A 23,761-nucleotide genomic window follows, 5' to 3' on the forward strand; every position below is an offset into this window, starting at 1 on the left:
GTTGGGAAGAAAGGTCTGTCAGAGGATGCAAGCAAAAGCAAGAAGTGGAAAGAGCCGGCTTTATTGGATGAATGGAATGGGAGGATGTGAAATCTTGGCTTTATGTAAAGTTTGCTTTAATTTTTTAAGTTTGCCTTAATTTTTTATGTTTGCCTTTTTGTCCTCTTAACGTGAAATCAAATTATTTACCCTTCTGATCCTAATTTCACCTTCTATAGGTGAATTTCACTAATAGTAAATTAGATGTCACATACCCAGTGATACTGAAAGGGATTAATTTCTGGATTGAGACACTTTGAGGTCCAGTCTATGCAAAGACAACCCCCTGTGTCGTCTTTGGGACGACATCTAATGGGAACCATCTAAGTTCCCATTCCTGTTGGTGGACGTTAGTGTAGTCTATACAGGCAGTGTGGAACAATTCAGCTAATACTAAATTCTGCTGAAAGTAAATGCTCTTTTTGGGCTTGCTCACTCTGAACTGTACTTCTGTTAGTTTTGGTAGCTTAGATACCAAGTGTTACATTCAGATGTCCACACACAGACACCTACTACCATCTAGGACACCACAGGATATCCCTCTGAGCCTCCAGCTTCTGGACCAGACAGACATAAGTTCTGTGCCGAATCTGCCCATCCTACTGGGCTTCCTGGACTCTCCATGGTGTCTCAAGTGGCATGAGACCCTTGTGTTGAAACAGCTACCTCAGCCCCTAGGACACATGCTGATGTAGAGACTCTGTGATTTAAGAGATTAATTTTTTTATTTTTATTTTTTTACTTTAAGACACTGCAGCTAATTAGGTTCAAGATCTTTTTTACTGGTAAATGAAAGGTGAAGGATGGGCCTTTTTCTATCCAACAGTCCTTCAGCAGACTGCTAGGATAATCCTCCTTTACTCGGTGGGTAGGACTCAGACCCCTGCTGCCAAGCGCACCTACTACTTTGATTTCAATGGGATTTCAGCATCAGTCAGAATGGCTTTCCTCTTTGTAAGGAAAGCACTAATAATATAAGTATGGAATAAGATGTTTAAAAATGTCCCTTCCCTAAAGAGGGGAAAACACTGGACAGCTTAACAGACTGCATACGCAGTGGCTTCTAGCACAGTTTATGGACACCAGTGAAAATGTGCATATTTTAAGGGGAAAGCTCTGTGTGTGGTGAGTGCCTCTTGTGTTTGTGGTTTTGCGGTAGCAAAATAATAAAACTACCGCAATTGGCCTTTCTCCAAGTAGCAGGGCAAACCAATGTTTTTTAAAGGCAGTCTGTTGCAACATGAGTAGGAACCACCAGTTCCTGAAGTCCTTGAAATTTTCGGAAATCTGCTCAGGTTTGTCTGAAACTGGTACTATATCAGAATACTTTCTAATTCACTTCCCAGTGAATTAGTGCAAGGGAACCAAGGCACTAGGCATCACTGAAGACATACTTAAAACTCAGCCAAAACAGAATATGTCACTTACCCGGTGTAATATGACTTCACGATAAAGAACTCTCACAGGACCTGTGTAGATGTTCCTCATACTGTATGTTCCTTATGATCAGTTTTGACAATTTACTGCACCAGGAAAATGAAAATGTCCAATTTAAACTGACCCTCAACATACAGTTCTTTAAGGGAAACACTTCACATAAGCTTTAGATATTGATCAATCTCTAGATGAAACAGAAAAGAAATTAAAAGGGAAAATATGGTATGCTTAGGTTAGGAACCACACAACGTCAACTGTAGTCAAGCATCCAAGTGTCAGGTATTTAATCTAAGCTACTTGTCTAGGCTCCATTTACAGTCAGTGGTGACCGGTAATTGGATAGTTAAGTACATGCAGAGGGTAATTCAACACACCTACTTTAAACACATAGTTTAGGATAAAATAAAGTAATGCTTGAAGGTTCCCCTCACTCTCCACTGGCTTAAGGGGAAGACTAGAATACGGGTGCAGACAATACCTGACTTCTAAATGGTTAAATGAGATGTAATGAATCCTTTCCTTATGTGCTAAGTATAGCATAAATAAAAAGTGAAAAGAAAGGGGAGGAGAGGGAAGGGGGGAGAGGATCAGACCGATCAATCTTCTGTATTTGGCTGCAAACAAGGCTAAAAACTAATGGAATAAATGCGAGGTTGGTTGTTACTGTAATCCAAAACCAAAAAGGACGAGATTTTTTAATAAGCAAAGTTTATATAGAATAGATCATAAATCCAAAATAGCATTGATGTCAGATATTTAGTGGTGTAACTAAGATCAAAATGTGTCCCTGTGTAGTTCAAATAGATCTAATATGGTGCACAACAGTTTTTTTCCAGTTTCTATTCAAAGCTGAATTTCACCCATAGTAAATTAGAATTCGCTGGCAACTGGCCCATAACCTTTAAACTTTTCTGGTTGATGATCTTAATACACAAAGGCTTTTTATCAGTAAACTATGTCTGGATGGGAACCAAACTCCGTCTCCTACTCCTTCTCCATGCCACAACATTTTTGTAAAGCTGAACAAACATATTACACCGAACCCAGGGCTTTGAAGTGTAAACACCAATATACTACATTAACACAAAACAGTCCAAAAATAAGACACTTAGAGCCAAATTATTTCTGCAGTATGCAATGGCTAAGCAATGCACTATCTTTACCTGAAAAGATACTGCATGACTGTAATTTGTATTTAAGTGGTGCCTGAAATGGATTCTCATTCTTGTTTCATTTCTTCACCTATGCATTCATGACTAAAAATAAAGAGGAATTGTAAGCCTGACAGTGTCATTTCAGAGATTTCCTGTGACAGCTATTAAGGGACCATCATCACATATGCAGATTTGAAGAAATTAGGTTACCTGAAAAAGCTTTTGTGATCTGGCATAATCCCTCTTTTCTGCAAAGGAAATGCTGGATTTCTGGAAGTAGGTTTACCTGTATGTAAAAAGAGACATTTTAATGATTTGATTCAGAAAAATGCTTTTTCCTGGAGCCTTCAATGAGTTTGTGTTTAATTTATCAGAGACGCCTCACGTGCAAAACTCCTGTCAGTGTCAGAAGCGAATTAAAACTTTGCCATTCCTGCAACGTGGGATAATGAAGTTAAAGTATGGGCTCTTCCTCCATGGCCATCACGAAACAAAATTTTAGTCTTTCAGTCTCCTCCTGGCTGCTGAGTTTTCACCCCTTCCCTGCCCCCTTTTCAGTTTCTGCAGCTTCTCTGTTCTCTGCCAGTTATCAATCACTGTCTCCCACTGCATGGAAACAACATGAATTGCTGTGCTTGGGAAGAGTGGTAAGCTAACCTAGCTAAACCACATCCAGGCTCTGCAACAAAGAACTGTGGTGCACCGTGGTATGGACATGCCAACAGCGAGTAATGTTAGTCCAATATTTAAAGTTATCCGGAGATACGGGCCATCTGGTTTAAGTCCCTGCTGTGCTGCAGACTTCCTGAGGGAACTTGGACAATTCCTTTGATCACCTTATGTCTCAGTTATTCATGTGTGAAACTTCTGGGCATTGCTGAGTGCTGTAAGGATTATTATATTGCACAGTATTAGAGGCTCAGATATGATAATATCGGTAGAACGAGCAAAAAGCAGTTTGCACAAGCCTGGGGTGTTCTATGATCTGAGATCTGAATCCAAAACACATATATTTCTAGCAAACTGGAACGGCTATAAAAATTTCCCTTTGATTACACTTAGATAAGGCATCCTGTCCCAGGGAACCCCAGTGTACGTGCTCCTAGTTCTGACTTCTGTGGACACGCAGTGATTTTTTGCATCCTCATGAACTTCATACTTGAACTAAATACCTTTTAAAAGTAGCTGTGTTTCTCCCTGTTCTTCAGTTCAGAGACTATACTTTGTGGTTTTGTCATTATTATATTTCAAGTACAATGACACAGATAAGCCAAGCTTTATCCATAGTTTGGTCACATTTTTCCAAATAAAGCTCTCAGTTTAAATCACTTACATAGTTTCAACAACAAGTCAGGTGCTTATTTAGACATTTGCATATCTAAGTAACCTAAACTGTGCCCACAACATACTCAAAAAAAACCCCAACCAACAGTCCTGAAAATATCAAGAAATATTGGCACCACTGATGCTTTGGACTGTGAGTAAGCAGATTGCAGTGCCAGAAAAAGGAACTCCCTGGAGGCCCTGGAGAAGGACACTGGTCCAGCTCACACATTATCAATTGCAGGAGCACTGTCACTGTCTGGAGACATGCCTAAATTATGTTTACAAAGGAGCAATTAGATTAGATGAAACTCAATACTGATATAAGATGTGAAGCCTAAGTTAGTCCAGCTATCTTCTGCTTATGCTATTATTCTGTAACACTGCATGCATTGGCTAGTGGTTTCTCCCCATTTCCAAATGCTCCTTTTCCAATAGAGCGAATTGCTTAAATTTCCTTTTGACTTCTGTAGACACTTTTGCTGCCTGACATGCCAGTTGAGGGTTCAAGTTCAAGCCAAAGAAGAGAAAAGGAAAACTTGACACTCCATTGTAAAAATGTTCAGTATTTACACTGAAATACTTCCATCCAAAATAACATACTATGTCCAAATGAGAAATTGCTTTTGATCACTGGGTGTGATATAAAGAAGAATGAAATGTTGGTATCTGACAAGTATTTCTCAGTAGGTAGGAAACATGAAAAACTTTTTACTTGCTGTTAAACCTTTTGTTTTTATGAGTGAGTGCTGAAAATTAGCCCTGTCCTGTCATTCCCACAAAGTATAAGACAATAATTTTGTACCTTTTGGAATAACTCTAGATGATGCAAGTCATCTACTTGAATGCAGCCAGTACCATCGTTTTTTCTGGGAGATAAGCAGATCAAAAGATCCCAAGGGCTTATACGACCTATCAGGAAAGAAAAGAAAAAAGTATATTGAGAAAAAGAATATCATGCAATTCCTATTTGAACAAAAAAAAAAATACTTAGAGACAAACCCTGAGGAATGGCAGACTGTTGTAGTACTAAGTACATGAACAGCTACAGGTGCCAGAAGGGGAAAAAGACATATTCACTATCACAGTTCAAGGTCTGGAACTATATTCAGGTATTTCACAGTTGGCACCTCCTGTTATACCTGCCTACTGATGTCCTGTCCCTGGGTGTCTGATCTGTTTAGCATTCAGAAATGAAAAAGTTCAATAACATGGTGCTGCTTTAATTTGTTCTTTTTTCTGAACTCCTCAACATGAATACTTACAACAGACATCCCTGATACGCAGCGTGATCTTCTGAGGTCTTCCATTATTGGTAGTAAATTTTACAGGAAGTAATATTGGTAAGGCTATTGCAAACAGCAGGAATTTCTAGCCTGGATTTTGCTGTAGCAGCTCTCCAAATATCAGACACCGGATTGCCAACAGCTAGAACTGGTGTACAAGTGGGAACTAAGTTGCAATGAGCAAGTATCTAGCTTCTGAGCTACCTCTGATTCTTCCTTTCTGGGGCAAAGCTGACCTGTGAGACCATGGGATTCTATTATCAGGAAAAAAGCAACACCAGGCTCAGAGGTAGCTGCTTGAAGAAGTGACAAAACTAAAAACACCATTACAGGTTAGAAGATCTTGGGATTTTGCCACAGTGGTACAGTAATGTCAGTGTAGCTTCAAATGAGCTTAGTCAGCCCCCTCAAGTGGTTATTGGTTTTCTTCCATATACAGCCTTCATAAACTGGACTAGTTAGAGATGATGGCATCTCTCAAAAGATTAACAGAATCACTACATCTGTTGAGGACACCATGAATACGTTCATTAATGGGTAAACTATTTCAGTGACAGGATGACAATTAGGAACGAAGAACTTCCAAACAGAAAGGGCAGCCAGAGCAGCCGTACAGCATCCAAGGCAGGGTATAGCATTAGGTCACAGCGCTCTGCCAGACAGCTATTTCAGTGACTGGTTGGTTGGTTCTTTTTCCCAAGGTTGGGAAGATTAAATGCATTTTGTTTCATTTTATACTATCCATCTGTGATACCTTCCTAATTTTATTAGATTACTCCCTAAATTAGGTCCCACTGACAGCCTACAGAGATATTTACTTTGCCTGATTTCCCTCTCCAAAATGTAATTTTTTCCTATCCCAATAGCAATTGCAAATGCCAAGCAGGGTGAAGATTTCTCTTAAGGAGATTTAACACTCAATTTACATTAAGTACAGTAATGAACTGATTGTGCAGAATGGGTCCAGGACCATGAAAGTAACTATAAGCTTTTTAATATTTGTAAGCAGTGCAACAAAGCTGAAGAGTTGAATTTTTAGTTACGCTGCATGCATTACTGTAAAGAATCCTTCAATTCCACATTACGAGAAGCAGTGTTACGGAGTAAACATAATTAAGGCATGTGAAATTTAGGCAAGACAGATTCACTACATGCGCCTTTGTGAAAGAAACAAACAAAAACCTGCAGGGAGATAAAAATGGCACAGATAGCAAATGAAACATTAAAGAAACGTACAAGCAAATACTTCATTTAAGTGCAAAAGATTGACAGTGTTAACAACCTACTCGATGACCTCACCAGCTATGTAATTATCAGATAAGCAAGATGTTATGCCTTTGACTAGTAAACACCTTTGAATAAATCATTATAATTACATATAAAGCACAATGCCTAGCTGTGTGCAAATTGAAAGGGAGCTGGAGGGAAGTCCATTTCTCAGAAGCAGTTCATTTCCTTCCCTTGTTTATTGTTACACATCCTGGCCAGGGATGAATTTGATCCCTGACTCCAAAGGATATGCTGCACTGTCTATCATTTGCCTTTAGGACACAGCAGAGTGATTGATATGAATGTGCCAAAAAGAAGAAAAGGAAAAAGGGCCCTCAGACCTGGCATGTTTTTGAGCCAGTGCCCAGGAAGTAGAACAGTTAACTGCTAGGAAAAATTTTTCAGGAGGGGTTGAATGCCTGCCATTATTTGTATTTTCTATTTAGAGTAATTAGATATCTAGCCAGTTATTTCAGCACAGAACAATCAGAACCGAAACGCCTATTTATAGAAAACAGGAGACTTCCTATTAGAAAAACAGCGTACACCTAGTGCTGTCCCTCAGATACAGGCTGACAGACCAGGCTGACTTCTATTTAAATGTATCAATACATTCCTCATCAACTACACCTGAAAAGTTGTTCTTGGAAAACAAAAACAACATAGGCATGTGTTACAACAGTTACTTAGTTTTGGAACAGACTCCTCTGTGAATAGATATAGCCTAGAAATTGCCCGTGTCATTCCTCTCACAGTTTAGCTTCTTGTGGAATATTAACATCTGTGATCATAAGACCATGAGTCTGCCTCCCTTCTGCAAATCTGATAATTATAAAACTATATCTCAGTGAAAAGGTGCTAGTGTTATTAATATTCCAGTAACGTCACATGGCCCTGGCAAAGGTTCCCAAGCTGTCAGGCACTGTATTTTAACACATAAGATCCCTTTCACAGAAATTATGTCTAAAGCAAAACAAGATATAATGTGTGAGCTGAAACAGTCCACAATTAAAGAGAAAGGAAGAACAAAAGTGACAGTAATAACACCAGTCATCTGCATGGAAAAACTCATGTTTCAAAATGCTTTTAGAGATGTTTAATAAAGAAACATTAATAATGTCCACATTATTCCATCTTCAGTGTACACACTGTTTTGCTGGTGTCCTGCAGACTTCACATCAGAAGTGTCTTTGACAGGACATTTGCAGTGGAAGGTTAAAATGGATACTTCATATCTGAACAATTTAACTACTTGCAATATGCATTATTTTTTTCCACGTAGAGGGCTTTGTCTACAGTTACTGAAATCTCATTCGCCTTATTCAACAAAGCAGTGAAGCACAGCATGCAGGAGCAGTAAACCAGTTAAACAGTATGTAGTCCCACCTCACAAAGATGATCTCTACTGCTTTGTATTATTTTGCGTTTGGAGCGGACAAGCAGAAGAGCAGTAACTTCTTATGATGAGAATATACAACTGTCTGTTCATCCCCTCTCTGAGCATCTTGTCAAACCAAAATTGTTTAGTTCAGCCTCTTAATTAAGGCCTTGCCTACACAAGGAATGTTAATCTGCAGAATGGCATTTATTATGCAGGCAAAGTGAGCTAAATGTGGATATGGATGATGCTGGCAGCAGGATGCTTTTATTCATGTCTTTTAGGCCAGGTCTTTCCCTCTCTTCTCCTCCAGTCTTTGTAGCCCCGTCTTGCAGTCCCATCTTAAAAAGTGTTTGTGTACCTGAGATGTGCATCTCATGTTTACCTGGAGATATCAACCTGAGTTGCTAATCCAAGAACCAGTAAGTAGTACAGCATACTTTGATTCCAACCCACTGTGACGACCTTTAATTACTCTCATTCTGAATGAGTCAAAGTACATGCTCTACAATTTAGAGGGCAATAAGTTTTCAACTGAAAATTGATATAATGTACAAATTATAATTTTCAACAAGATACCACTGTTTTCATTGGCTTTGATTCTGACTTGTTACTTGGAATAATTAACAGGGTTAATGTGGAAAAATAATCGAAAAGATAATCTAGGCAGAAAAACAAACATGTTTTTTAGCAGCAGTGGAAACAGCAATGCAGAGACCAATAAAACATTTTATTTTTTCTATAAAAATATTCTCAGAGAGTTTTTGTATTCTGATATAGATCAAAGTGGACGGAAACAAAATGAGAACTGTAGGATTTAGTGGGGTTTTAAGCTTACAGCACATACATTTTATAGATGAACTTTAAGAATTTCTGAAGGTGATTTCTAAAATAAAGCCATCTTATCACTACCTTTGAAATTCTTCACATGAGCTATGGCATTGGAGGCTCGATTTTGCAGGAAGACTGTTAGATGCATGCAACTCCATGGAGTCTTTAATGTCTTATATGTATACACAGGAAAATATTTGATTTAACCAAGTAAGTTTCATCTCAATACCATAGCTTGAAATTTCATTTTTCAGTGTTAAGGTCCCCATCCTGAATTTTGAAATGAAAGAACTTTGAAGGTCAAATACAATTTTCATCTTTTATGCTTATCTTTCTGTACTTCATTTATTCTGGGAAATGAAAAAGCTGGTCAGCTTTATTTTTATTTTAATTTCTAGTCAATTTGCAATTTTGTACTCGCTCACACCATCACCCTAAAGCTAATCAATTTACAAGCACTAGAGGATAAGAAGATGACAAGAAACAGCCAGCATTTGCTTGTCAAGAACACATCATATAAGACTAGTCTAATTTTTTCTGACAGAGTAACTGATTTAGTGAACAAAGAGGAAATACTAGCAATGAAACAGTTTGACTTCAGTAAGTCTTTAGACACTGTTTCCACATGAGATACCTATCAGGTGAGGCATAGCTATTTGAAAAAAGTCTACAATATCAAAGTGGATTTTTTTGGCAGCAGAACCTCAAAAAAGCCCACTGTACATTCAGATCTGTTCAAATTTTCCATTAGCAAATTGAATGATGGAATAGTGAGTGCATTTACAAACCGCAAATGACACCCAGTTGAGGGGAATTACAAGCACTTTGGAAGATACAATCAGAATTCAAAATAATGTTGACATATGGTGCAAATTCAACCTGAGGAAATTCAAAACAAGTTCAAAGTGCCATAATTCAGAAGGAGAAATCAGATGGACAGATACAATAGTCCAGAGAACACTACTGCAGAAAAGGACCAGATTCATAAACAGTATATGGCTTAACAATATAATACTGTTGCATAAAAAAAATCCCCAAATAACTTTTGAGTTGTTGGCAAAGATTTCTTGGGACTGGAAGAGTTGAATCCCTCCTCTTTAGAATTGCAGCTTGAATTTATTCTATGCAACACAGAATTCTAAATAATAGGACTATTGAATTATAATCATAAACCTGCAGACATTAAGTACCACAAAAAAAACCTGATTACGAGTGTTATATGCAGCAAAAAGGTAATCCTGCTACTGCAGTTGTTGGTCAAACCTCACCAGTAACACTGTTTCCCAGTTCTGGAAAACATGGTTTCAGCAGAGGGTTACAAGAAGGAGGTGGGTTTTGGAAGACTTTGTGCTGGGTCTGACTGGGATGGAGTTAATCCTTTTCCTAGTACTAGAATATGTTATTTTAAGGAAGCTACCTCTGCCAATGGAGATCCTGAGATTTGTACATGATGTTTTTTAAAAAGAAATTCCCCTCCACTCCACTTGAAACATATTTCCAGGCACCTCTTTGCTGCATGGATGTGAAGAGAAGGTTTTCAGGAAAAGGTATTGTTTAGGTACTGACGCATTAAGCTGTATTCAAATATACTTTAGCATGTTGTAAACCTGATCTGTAAAAAAAATAATATTATGAATGTAAGTTTTAGGTTCATGAATCATGGCTCCTTGCAGTCTACAGGGGGGAAAAAAAAAGTCTAACTCCTCTGCTCCTGCAGGGTAATGGAGTGAGCACAGGTTGAACCTCATTTGGGGAAGAGGCACATATTTATGGAACTAGCTGCTTGTGCACAAATCCAACTTTAAACAGGACAGAGAAATATGTTTTACAAAGCAGGCTTCATCCCTGCAACGTAGTCAATTTATAGGAGCCAATAGTTTGCTAGTGAAGAGTTTAGAGTGGAAGAATTACCAGATGTCTGAAAGACAAAACTACTGCCTCACTGCCTGGCTCCGGACTCCAGGCTGGATTTTATGCCCTGCAGCATCTCAGAGGGCAGCAGCATCAGGCAGGCTACATGATGGGGTTTGGGGAGGTGGGAATTCTACACCTCTGAAGATCTGAGCTTCACTGATAACGCTCCCAGGAAAAATATCCTTTGAAGCCTATTTCTGGTTATGGCAGCTTGGCTGCCTCACTAGTGCAAAGATCAGAATGCCGCTGGCTGGACCAAATGCTTTCTCTTTGTTAACAATACAGCCTTTTACAAGTTTTTGATTTGATACCACTGTTTCATTTGTAGAGCTTTTCCTAAAGGAATGGCTCATACCTAGGTGTGCAGGAATTTTCCCCTTAAAGAAGTAGTTATTGGAAGTATTTTAATTTTTCTTTTGGCATGGTTCTTGATTGTCATGAGCTGTCATCAATTTGCACTCATTATGACAACCATGAAGAAATGATCACTGCTGAGCGAAGACAGCATAGGAAAAGATGGCGAGGTTTCTGATATTTTCTGAACTATACTGGAAAGCAGCTGTTCACCTGTCCATGTGCAACCTTTCTCTGTTCCCACAGCATGCTCTGTGCTCCTTGTTGAGACTGACTGTACTCTGCCATAACACACACTCCAGCCCAGTAACCTCCTGCTTAACTAGACAAATTAGGCTGAAATCTTTTTGGCACATGAATTACAGTGTAGCATTATAAGTGTAAAAAAAAAAACCCAAACCCCACCCTATGTATCAGGCTGAGATTGTTGGACGCAGTCAATTCATTCACAAAATACTTGGTACAGTTGCTGTATGGCAGCCAGGGAAAGGCTGCAGCAATCCTGAGGACAGTCACTATTCCCCCCCGTCCCCTTGAGGACGATCAGGGTTTTATTTTGGCTCTGGTACACCCTAACTAAGAGGGCCTGAAGCACCAAGGGAAGCATTCTTTGCGGAGAAGAGACTGGTGTGAACCAAGTGGAACCAGTCTAATTCCAAGGACAGCTCATCTGTCCCTCAACAGCTTGGCACAAAACATTGCCCTCTGCTCAAGAATTAATGCATAGTCACAGCTGAGCTCAGCATTTGGGGACTGAAATAGCTATCTGAAGTCCTACCACAGTGCCTCACCCATAAGACCAAGGTAATGCTTGACTATTCCGTATCTCTTCTGCAAATACTGCAGAGAGATGTTAGGTCTAACTACAAATGGGGAGGCATAATGCTTCCACTCTTGTCTGGAAAGAAAGAGTTATTTTATTAGTTTCCTTATATCAAGAAGAGCCAGGCTGCAAGCCTGCTTCTCTTGGCAATCCACAACAGAATTTTAAAACCACAAAAATAGATGAGTGTAACAAGCCAAAAGGTACCTGTTTCTTCCAGAACTTTTCTCAAATTTGGCAAGATGTTTTCCATTTTCTACCTGGTCTCACGATCTAAAAGTGCCTTGGACCTACCTACCAAGTCAACCAGTTACCATCTTCCTTACTGGAGTAATTGATAATACAAGGCAGAGGACTTTCTCTAAAAGAAGCAAAATAAATCTCTTGCAGGCCTAAATACAAGAATGGAGAAGAGACAGGACAATCCTGTCTCCATTTATGTCACATTCAGTCATGCACTAGGTTAACAATCCTTTCTTCAATCAACAAATTACCCTACTATAAGATACAACCATGAAAGGATTTGCAGACCTGCAGTGAATGATTCAAAGTGGTGTTTTTCAATTTGCAGATAACTGTCTGTAAGACAACAAAAGGTAATGCACAAAAAAATTGCAGTATTATTAAACTATATCCGTATATTTTTCTGTGCAACCAAAGAATGAGCAGAATACTGGAAATAAAAGTAAATAAAGTACATTCAAAAATTATATTAGTCTGACATGAGGAGAAGAGTATGCAGTATGTAAGACAGGTGCATTAGATGTTCTTACTTTATCAGGGAGAGAATGTGTCAGGCTAAGAATAATTCTCCACTGAGTTGTATTACAGATTGTAACTCTAATAACCTATAGTTTTTATCATGGCATAATCTGTCAACTCAAGCTAAGAAAAGATGCTGTCAAAATACTTTCTGAGCTACAGTAGGGTGCAATAGCAAACAAAAGGAAAATATGTAGTCCTGACCCAACAGCAAACACATCAGGGCAATTCCAACACTCAAGCCTGTTATTCCACTTCTGTGCTTACGTGCCGTGCTTTGGGTGAATATTCAGATTACTCTGGTACGCTCTCCACACGTGTACTTTTTGCATAGCAAGCCTCAGTGAAGCCAAAAGCATCTAGTAATCCAATATGGTATGCTCTACTTGTACGCAAGCTAAAGGTTTACATCCCTCGTTGCTCCCAAATGCTGAAATTCTTGCTCTATACTTATTTAATACACAGGGTAGGCTACTACAGTCAAAGCTTCTACATATGTTCCTCACTTGCACAGGAAAGCATTGTGGGACTGATGGAAATACTTCCATCCCAGAGGACATACTTGGTACCTCGTTAAAGCACATAGCTGTCAGACCTGCCAAAGCTCACCTCATCCATCTGTGTAGGTGCTTCCTTACCTGCTGTGAAGGTAGAGAAAGAAACTGTCTGACAGAAAAGTCAGATTGAGAGATATTAGAGACAGGCTACTGACAGTGGACTTGGAGAGAGAGGATATGCATGAGGGGAGGAGGGTGATGGAGCTGAGACACACAGGGATCAGAAGAAACTCATGGGGAGGGCAGCTCTATAGTTAAGGAATTCATTGTCCATATGCTCCATCTGTCATAGGCACTGGAAAAATTTGCAGTGATGTCCCTCTCCTGGTAGCAGGGTTTGGGGCTGAGCGTGAGAGGTGGCAATGCACTATGCAGGCATCAAAGAAAATAAATCAAAATATTACCAGATTTTCACATGTGCATCCTGCTGAGGGAGGAAAACTCCACTGCTTCATGTGATGAGGAAGAGGGCACACAGCTCTCCAAGCCTCAGCTCCACTCTGCTCTGTGCCAAGGAAGAAGACTGCCTGACACAATTGCCTTTGGACAACCCTCACTGCTACATGATCCAAGTTATTCTAACTGATAACTCTTGGGAACATATCCAGGGAAGAACTTTTTACCCCTGTTCTGTGCAGCCTCAGGCAAAGTCATGAGAAAAAGCAGCATGTAGTCATGAAGTGGAAGGATGTATCATGAGCGGGTGAGTCAAAGCAAAGTTGAAAAGAGTCCATGGCACAGCTTTTGAGTAGCGAACTGTGTGCTGCTTGTGTGCATATGTGCCCACTCTGGTCTGATATTCACAAGGTTCTTCAAGATCTCCCACTGTTTATTATGAAGTTATGTTATTTACACTTCAGATAACGTAAAGAAAAGTAGCAGTTTCAATATGTGAGGTAGATACCCCTGTCACTCACAGAGCAGAGTGGCAAAAGAAGGGAAACAAACACATGCAGCAATGAAGAACACACTGGGGACAGGAAAACCTCCTCTTGGCTGGATACAGAGATGTAAGATGAAAAACCAACAGAGTCATTTGATGCAGAGTAACCAGAATTCAAAAATTCTATTACAGAAACTTTTACTAAAACACCAATTTTTTTATGTTTTTTTTTTGGGGGGGAAGAAATTTAGGCCTGAAGCTCTGTTATTTTACTGTGAGAAACTCAGAGGAACTCAGGTTACAGTTTTCAGACCCATGCCTTTGTTGCTGAATAAGCAGAGTAGGAGTGCGGTGATCGCTGCTTCTGTGATAAAAAGCTCACCTACAGACGTGCCCAACAGAGCCCAGAGGAACAGCAGCAGGTGGGGGAACCCAAATAGCACCCTGCTGCTCCCAGGGACATCGCAGGGGAGGGATCTGCCCACAGATCACTCTTCTCTTATGCACGTGCACAAACATGCATGTATACGTACACACACACAAAGGAGCACAGAGGAAACCAAAATGACAGCTTGACTATACTTTCCATCCTGCCCTTAACCCCAACCTTTCTACCACTCCCACTCTTTGCAACACGAGGTGAGGAACCTGAGATGAGAAGCCCTCTGAATGATGGCACTAATCAGAATTAATCATTGACTTTAAAGGGCAGAAACTGTGCTAGAGCTGAGAAAACAGCCTCTTCCCTTCTATGGATACAGAGGAGCCTCAGGATAAGCAGCTAAGGAGCAGATGGCTTTATTTGTCTTAATGTCCTGTCTCATTCTAATTACAATTAATTTGGATAACAATGACAATGTTGAAAGTATGGTGTTTGATCACCTACGGAAGACAGACAGACACATATTTTAAAATCTGAATGGCAGCCCTTGATCACTTCACTTACAGCACTCAGGCATCCTATGAACACTAATTTATGTGTCAGATTCCTTGATACCCTAGAGGCAGGAAACATCAGAAGACTGAAAAAGAGAAGCTTAGGAATAGAGGCAATGGCTAAACTAAACAGTGTCAGTACACAGGCTCAGCCACTGGCCTGCAATCATCGTTGTGTTTGTTTTCTTCTCCTTGGGTGGCCATGCAATGCCCCAGGAGACAGTTCAAGCCAGTGACAGTTCCAAAAACTCAGCGAAAAGCAGGCCACCCTCCGTCAGGGAAAAAGAGTTTAGATACATGGACATGAGCCATACTGCATCACTTGTCCTCAGGATTAAGGAATTGACCCGTTTCATTTATGAGTTAGACAAAACCACAGAAGACAGTGATGCAATGATTAAGTCATGGCTAATGTAAGGGAGATTTACAGCTGTACCCCACAGGTGCTATTTTCTATGCAGCACCCCGGGCTGCCTTTCAGATCTATTCACCTGGCATGGGGTAGTGAAAGCCGGTGATACAGACATCATCCTGCCTACCATGTAGACCATCCATGGAACATGGACTCTAAAGCAGAAGTTGAAATTCTCTCTCCAAAGATTTTAAAAAAACATAGGATCAAATCTCTCACTTTTGGAGGTCCACAGATGCCCCCACATTGTTAGATTTGCAAAGAAAACGTGTGCTGTAACGTCTGGGTTGTAAATCAGACGTTGTGACGCCAGGTAGAGAGGAAAAAAACCTGCTGCTTTCTCCTACCTTACACATTATCCTGTCATAAAGAAGGCAACTTAACTAGTCTACAGGTACCTTCTGTGATAGTACTTTCTGGAATACTCCTTTCTTTCTATTCTTAGAGCTTTCTCCAAAGGTCCTCTAATCCTTTTTCTAAAGCCATAGCACTTTGTTCCAATTGAAAATGGGGTTAAAGCGTGCCAAAATCTCTATATTTAAAGTCCTTGTTTTCAGCCTACTCTTTACAGAATATTACCTCAACTAATTTTTTTGAAGACTGACTTCTAGACAGGTTCCAGTGATACTTTGTCTCACTCTGGTTGAGAAAACCAAACTGGAGTGAGGGCTTTTTTTTTTTTGTGAGAGAGTTGTTGAAGCCAGATGGAAACAAAAATAGTTTAAATGCCTAATTCCCATTTAGACAGACAAATACTTCTTGATTTGGTCCAAAATATCTAGGTCTTGTTCTTCTTTTGTTTATCAGCCTGTTTAACAAAGTACTTCAGTATGCTGATAGGTTTTCTATTTTATGCCTTGTAAAAAAAAAAAAAAAAAAAAGAATTGTAGCAAAAAGTAGTTTCTTCCAAATAAAGAAAAAATGTTTTTGTCTTTTTTTACCATTTTATACTAAAAGTACTTTTTCAAAGAACTGAACAATTGAATTGTATTCTAACTGTCACATCTAAAATAACTGTGGTTCTGCCACATTCATCTTGCATTTACACAATGCAGAAGAAAACTCAGTATATTCTATGTACATACACACTTTTAGCAGTTGCTATAAATTAAAAACGAAACTCCTTTTTATAGCTAAATATTTATTTTGGAAAGCATTACGACAAATGTCAGAAACAAAGTCATTACAACAATGAGCTTGTTATGGAAACACTTTATGCCTTGAATCATTTGTTTCAATCTTTCCAAACTGCATACCACTCAGCTCTTCTGTCCTTCCCTCTGTCCGAATATATTCTACTCATGTGAGGCACCATTGAGGAAATATGTTAAGACTTTATGTTTTTAATCTTGCTACCAGTTAAGGTTTCTCAAATCCTGTTTCTTTGTTACTTTTTAATCCAAATCCTTTCTATATTTTGCCCTTCTGTCGTGAAAAATGGACATTGATTTTGTAAGGAAACACACCTGCCAAAAATGATAGCAATTAATTATATATGGGTTTTTTCCTATCTAATCAAAGAGTAGGTGTCACTTTTAGTAATATTTTTCTGTATTAAATAGATTTTTTTCAGAAATCTGAAAGCTCTCATGACCAACTTGAAACCGAGGGATAGTTAGTTTTGATTTCTGAGTACGTCAGAGAAGCTTCCTTTCCCTTCAACATCTGTGCAAACTAGGATTACCTCCAAATGGACAACCTCGGGGGCCAAATAAAAGAATATTCAATATCACATTTAAGAATCAACTATGAGGGAGTACAATGAACATCAGAAGGGTAGAATAATCATTCCTCTCATGAAGGAAAGATTCCCATTTGGTGTAAAATAAGCCAGTGTAACAACAATATGGTGTGTGAAATTTTCAGAAACAAGTTCTAACCCGTGGGTGGCTACTGCACTTTTGATGTCTGGGGCATTTTTGGGATGCAGCATTCAAAAGAGCTGTCAGCTGAAAGTGGATGCAGCTGGAGAAGTTGGAATCTGAATCTAGGAATGGAGTGGGCTGGCTGCAAATTACAATGAAGGCCTACACAGTATATAAGCTTTTTGTTATCTGAACAAATAAAAGTCATGGTTGCTAAAGTGAAAAATAAAAATTAAAAAGAATTGCTTTGGTTTCAGCGGTGTGTAACGCCTCTACCTAAAATGGGAGCACAATGACGAAAGACACCACATTTCTCACAGCTGACCAGGGCTTGGAGCCAGCGAGTGCATCAAAAAGAGCAGCAGCCAAAACATTGGGCAACACTAATGCAACAATCCCTCAGGGAGAGCGCTCTGGCGGGACTGCTCCAGGCTTCTGGCTGGGCTTACTGTCATTCTCCCAGCACCTATATTAGTCGACAATCATCTGACATTTAGGAACAGTCATGTACCTTCATAAACCAGAGTCTCTGCCTGAACCCTATCGAAGCCAGGATTCATTTCTTAAAGTGAAGCATTTTAAAAATACTTGAATAAACAATTATCTGCTGTTACCTTCTTATCCCATAGGCTACAGTTACAAAACATTGCCTCAAACTCTTTTACAGGATTTGCATGTTACTAGCATATTATAAAGCTTGTATACTTACACCTTAATCCCTTGTATTTGTTTAATTTCAGAGGACTTGCACATTGCTGCTTTCCTTTGGCTGATGTGTGTATCTGCCTGGACACCGGTGTTTTTCAGATTCTATTAACATGACATAATTTATTCCAGCAAAGGTTTAATTTCTCACCGTGTAATCAGTGTGAAATATTTTAATTATTTTAAGTTCTAAGTCAGCCCAATAAATACCACTCTCCACCAGACTGTATGTTCTGTTTATATGACTAAAAAGAACATTAAAAGAAAAGTGTGTTTGGTAACTTTATGACTAAATGCTATATTTTGGTTTTAACTTGACAAAGTTCAATGCCCTTACATGTTTGTTATGAACAAATAAAGAATTTCCCTTCCTCAAGGAAAAGAGTGAATTTGAAACAGGGTTTTTAGTACAATTCTACAGAGGGTTTATTTTAGTGACGCACAAAAATAGTTTGTGTACTCTTCTGCTAGAAAACACGAATACGCTCTGTTAATAATTAGGAAGAAGAATACATATTGTTCAGAAAAATATACGATGCGTTTAGATTTTCTAACAAGAAACCACAGCATGACATTAGAAAGCAGCATTTCTTCGGGTATGTCAGGAACTGACCTGTCTTGTCCTGAAACCAATGATGTCTGTGTCACAAGATTAAGCATCCACTTTCAGCTAGTTAGCAAACCGCCAGGCTTAATTGCCAAAAGCAAAATTTAAAAGTGATCAAGACAGTGTATGTTTCTAGTATACATTTTCTTCCTAAAACTATATGAAGTTTCATCTGAAGGAAGCAGAAGAAACTTAACAAATATGAAGTATGCTTGTAACTCAGTATGCTCTGAGGATCACATTTCTACTTATTTAGCTTGTTTAGGAAGCTCCTCGCCTAACAACATGCAAAAAGAATGCTTCTTAAATGTATGTTTTACTTGTCAAAACTTTGCCCAGGACTCACATGACGTATATTTTGCATTAGTAAACCAACCAGCTTTGTATACTGTCAGCCATATAGTTGCACCAACAGTTAACCAAAATGATTTTTGGAAAAGAAGTTACATCTTCTACATTTGAAGATATACATGTATTTGTATAGTAACCCACAAAACACTTCTGTGGCTAGCCTCACCATTATTACTTTGCACAATATTTTAAATGACTTACTTGTGATAGAATGATCTTGTGCTTTTGCTGGCATGCTAGGATCTCCAGTCCTGCTTATTTAACCTTACCTCCACAGGGTTGTTTACACTTTCAGAACCTGATTTCAATTTACTTTAATTTTCTCAGAGACTTTTGTATTTATAAAAGCTGAGCATCTAGTGACCTCTTTACTCCTGACATTTCCTTTACTCTCCACTATGAAAAAGAACAAAAACCCCAGTGTCCCATTTCTGTTCCAAAAAAACTAAACTGCTTCCTTCAGTGGGTTGGTCCTTGTAATTGAAAATGGCAACCAGATGTTTACAGAACACACCAGCAATTTTCCTTGAGGCTTTTAGTCTTTATAATTGTTTGCTAAAGTTAGTTTGATTTCATGGAAACTTGTCTGAGGCTGTAACGAACAGCAAGTAGGGTCTCTTCCTAGCTGTACTCGGGACAATTAAAAATAAAAAAAATGAAATAAAAGTTAAGTTAGAACTAACGTTACCTACTCTTGTTAATATATTTCAAACTCTATAGAAAACCAGTCACTAAGGGAGGAGATTTCATTCTCTTAGTACTGATTTTTACATGCTGTCCCGTGAAAACCATCCCTATTTCAGAGTACGTTATTTGCTTTCTACCTTCTCAAACTTCAGCTGGCTATACTATAAGCACCAATGACTTTGGGCTCCCTTCCATTTTCCCCATTCATGTCAGCAATATTTTCTCCTAGATTCGGGGTTTCTAAGAATATTTTACATTTGAAGAAGATGTTGTAAACTACATATTTCTTGTTCCTCAGTTGGAGCCCTGAGTCACCACAGCTGATTCACACTTGAAATCTCTCCATCTGCTTTAGAAATCGCTGTTTTCCACCTTCAGTTCCTTGTCTGCCTCATTTTCTCAAGGCTAGTCAAAGACTTCAAGAAGTCTATGCCTCCATCTTGTTACCCCACAAGGGGACACACTGCACCCAATAAAATCTCTTTACCTAATATTTCAAAACCTCTAAGACTGAACACTCCACAGCTCCAGGGCATCCATTTGATTACTTCACCAGCTTAACCCACAAAACAGATTTCCTAATATCCAACATAACTTTGTTGTTGTTGTTGTAGTACTTCATGTCCTATTTACTATAGCATGAAGAACAAATTATTCTTTCTTCCTTGACAGCAGACTTTTAAAGTATTTTACATTAACAAGCACCTCTCTTCCCCAGTCATACCAGTCTTCACACTTATTGAAGAATGAGCATCACTGTGTCCTCCTGTCTCTACCACCTCCTCTAATTCTCACTACTTTTGCTGATGTATTATGTCTTAGAAAATGAAAAGTGAATGCATGACAGTCACCAGACATGGCCCTAGGGGCCCTCCAAAACCCACGGCTGTAGTTTATTCTCTGGATTAATTAGCAGCCCTGAGGAAACCATTACTGGCTGCACTTACAAAGTAGCACTTCTGCAAGTTCCTACCTTGCTGCTGGCCAGATGTCAGCGATTAAGCTGATTGTTTTTCTGATTTAGCCTCTGGTCAAAAGTGTAAATAGTGAGGAGTACTAGAGGTGATACAATACGTTAAAGGAATAACATAAAGATATACAGCAAGCAGCATGCATTTCATTCTAGGTCTGGCAGTGACTTACAAGGTTTCTATCCTAGTTTCTCCATCTCTAGCTCTGGTGCAGCTGCCTCCTAGTCCTACTGTGAACTGAACTGAATAGATACAGACATTTTCTTCCCATGGAAAACAGATTTTCTTTAAAGAGCAATTTTTCCAAAGGATACCCAACAAAGCTAAATGAAAAATGGACAAAGACTGACTTGGAAAATAGCCTTTGGGGAGAATCAAAACAGAATTTTCTTTCATGTGTCCTCAACTGTTTCTTCGGTCATGCACCATCTAGAGAGAGACAGAAACCTGCGGCTAGCATCACTCCATGTCTGCTGAACACCTGTGCTTGCTCCTGCACGCTCATGCTTCCTGACATTCCCCAAGCAGCAGCTTTTACAGGGAGCAACCGCCAGCTACAAGGAAGCAACAGAGTGCTCTATAGAGAGCTGAGGAGGGAGGCAGCAGAGGCCATATCTGCTATAACAATACAACAATTCTCAAATTGGCATTTTACAGCAAAATTACTTATGTCTGAATATGTTCAGGTTGCTTTAACAATGAGGGATTATTCACTCCTTGCTGTAATAACTAAGCAATTCCATGAGATGCCACCTTAAATATCAGAGAGATGTCCTGACCCCAGCACATAAAGAGAAGGGCCAAGATTCACTCAGCTTTGCTCCCATGGGTCTGTTGTCTCACTCATCCCTTCCTGTTCTTAGAGCAGCTCCACCCAAGCACCGCTCCCACATCTGCAAAAAGCCAGATCATCCTCATAGTTAGTTGCTGGAACCAGGGCTTAATTTACACAGCCAAGTACTTAAACCCCGCATGCTCTTAAAATGGCAGAAAACAGAACAGAATTCAGCGCATATTGATAAAGTCAGAAAAGAGGAAATAACTTCAGATCTAATATTTGCAATATATGTATAGTATATGATCTCCACTTAACAATCTCAGTTGAATGAATAGGACGTGAAGCTGCTACTGATTTCAGTGGAAATAAATATCAAGACTCACTGACTCAAGAGGTAAATATCAACCAAAGCTAAGATGGGTTCAATATTTATCTTACGGAACAATAAATCACAGAAAAAAATCCAAATCAATATATACACTGTAACGATCTTTCTAATGGCATGGCTAAAATTTCATCTTCAGTGGATGTCACTCAAACAGAAGCCGTAGTAAAATTTAAATACTTAACTGTAGTACTCTAAAAATAGAAAATGATTGTGTAAAATCAATACTATGAAAATGGTTTATGATTCTTTTTTTGAAGTCACTCATTGCAATTGCAAAAACTTCCACCAAATTAAGGCAGCCGGGAGCACACAATGTTACACTGCACTCACTTTGCCAGCAGCCTGAATAGATGTGCCTTTTTCCATGGCCAAACTGCCTGGCTATCACTAAGGTTATGCAGAAACTTTTCTAGTCCGAAAGCAGTGGTAACAACAGAATTTTGCACGTTATTGCAGAATGAATTAAAACTGGCTGGCCAGATTTGTAGCATATAACTGCACATGTTTTTCAGAGCCTGCAGTTTTCTGAGATTTGTGTAACTGTTAGTAAAGGCGAAGAATTGAGAAATTAAGGAAGTGCCTATTAAGGGAGGGTCACCATTGACTAATGAGGCAGGCGCATTGAGCAAAGGCCAGAAAAACTGATGGCTCCAGAAAGAAAGATACAAGTAATTTATGTATCTTAGAAGATGTCAGCTTCGGAAAGTATGGAATTCAGGAAAGGTTCAGGCAGCAGACAGTAACTCAGCAATGTTATTTTTGGAGGGCAGAAATGCATTTTAATGCAACAAATTTCTGAGATAAAACTTTCCTGTTAAAAAACCTGAAAACATTGGTAGGGCATCACAGAGCTGTAGGGACCCACAGATCTGTTCATCTTTGCTCTAGCCCCAGAGATGAGAACTTCTCTGACTGGAGGGAAAGGGAAGAAGACAGAAAACTCTGGAAAATATTTGGCGAGTTCTTCTCTGGCGTTTGCCACCATGGGAGGACCTAAGGGTGCTCTGAAGCCAGGTGGCGCATCCCACTCACCTCTGACAGAGCAGCACAGCTCTCTGCTAGGCTGAGGGAAGGAAGGCCTGCGGCTTGTGTGGCTCAGCACAGGAAACATCCTAGAAGAAAGCCCAGAGGTGTGGGGCTTTCTCACTCCTCCGGATCCTTTTATTATTTCCCACGAAGCTGTGTGACACCAGTTTCAAACCTGCTCCCAGGCTGCAGCAAAGGCAGACCATGTCCCAGAGGCTATGTCTCTATGAGCAGATTCTCACATTTTAAAAATATGAGGATGAAGGAAGGAAGAACACACCAAGCACATCTTCTTCTGCCTAGCTGGCAAACAAAACAAGTGTACCATTTATAGATGTGCTGGCCAATACAACCTGGTATCTTTCTCGTCAGCTGTTACCCAACTTCATTTGAGCTGCCTGCTTCACGATGGACTTATAGACACTGGAGAGACCCACCATGCTTGAATGGATCTACCCCAGCAGCCCAAGGTGGCAATCCCAGCTCTTTGCAAAACCTGACTACCACCTCTCTATCTCCATCCCTGCAGCAGACTAAGAGACGTGTTAAACCTTACAGCAAAACCAGCTCATCTAAGGCTGCCGAAAAAGGAAGACTCAAAGAGCTCAGAGCAGGCACAGATATCATCAGTCCACGGGCTTTTCCCTCCATGTGGGTTTAATTGCTAAGGAATGGTGAAAGCACAGCTACTTTTTGTTCAACCAAAGCTGCTCGAGAATTTACTGACAGAGCTATTTTTCAGTGAAAAATTAGGAGTTTGAATAATTTATATTTTACTGCAAAAAGCATCTGTACAGATTTTTCATAGGAAACCCATAAACCACAGTCTCTTTGACTGAAAGAAGAAAAAGAAAAAAAAAGATATTCTTTTCCTTTTTAGCCAACAGTTTTCCAGTTACCAAAACTCAAGATGTTTTGGTTGGTCTGTAAGAAGTGAAAAATTTCCACTGAAGAAAACTATTCTTCTGATGTTTCTCTCTGACAGCAATGAACTCAACACAGTGCTGCAGCCCAGGTGTGGAGGA

At 39.4% G+C, this 23,761-nt stretch overlaps 1 protein-coding gene across 6 annotated transcripts in view; it reads right to left on the bottom strand.

Moving 5' to 3' along the window:
- Window positions 1-23,761, bottom strand: part of CPED1 (cadherin like and PC-esterase domain containing 1) — a 151,130-nt gene that overhangs the window by 113,154 nt on the left and 14,215 nt on the right. For all 6 annotated transcript variants that reach the window (XR_012588886.1, XR_012588890.1, XM_074599241.1 and 3 more), the window contains 2 exons: window positions 4,759-4,865; window positions 2,841-2,916 (listed from right to left, as the gene is read on the bottom strand). Coding sequence is in view for 4 of the 6 variants with exons in the window: in XM_074599241.1 (XP_074455342.1) it covers window positions 2,841-2,916; window positions 4,759-4,865 (183 nt within the window). In the remaining 2 variants the exon portion in view is untranslated. The remainder of the gene's footprint in view (window positions 1-2,840; window positions 2,917-4,758; window positions 4,866-23,761) is intronic.

This window comes from Larus michahellis, chromosome 1 (genome assembly GCF_964199755.1).
Source record: "Larus michahellis chromosome 1, bLarMic1.1, whole genome shotgun sequence".
In the NCBI taxonomy this organism is placed as follows: Eukaryota; Metazoa; Chordata; class Aves; order Charadriiformes; family Laridae; genus Larus; species Larus michahellis.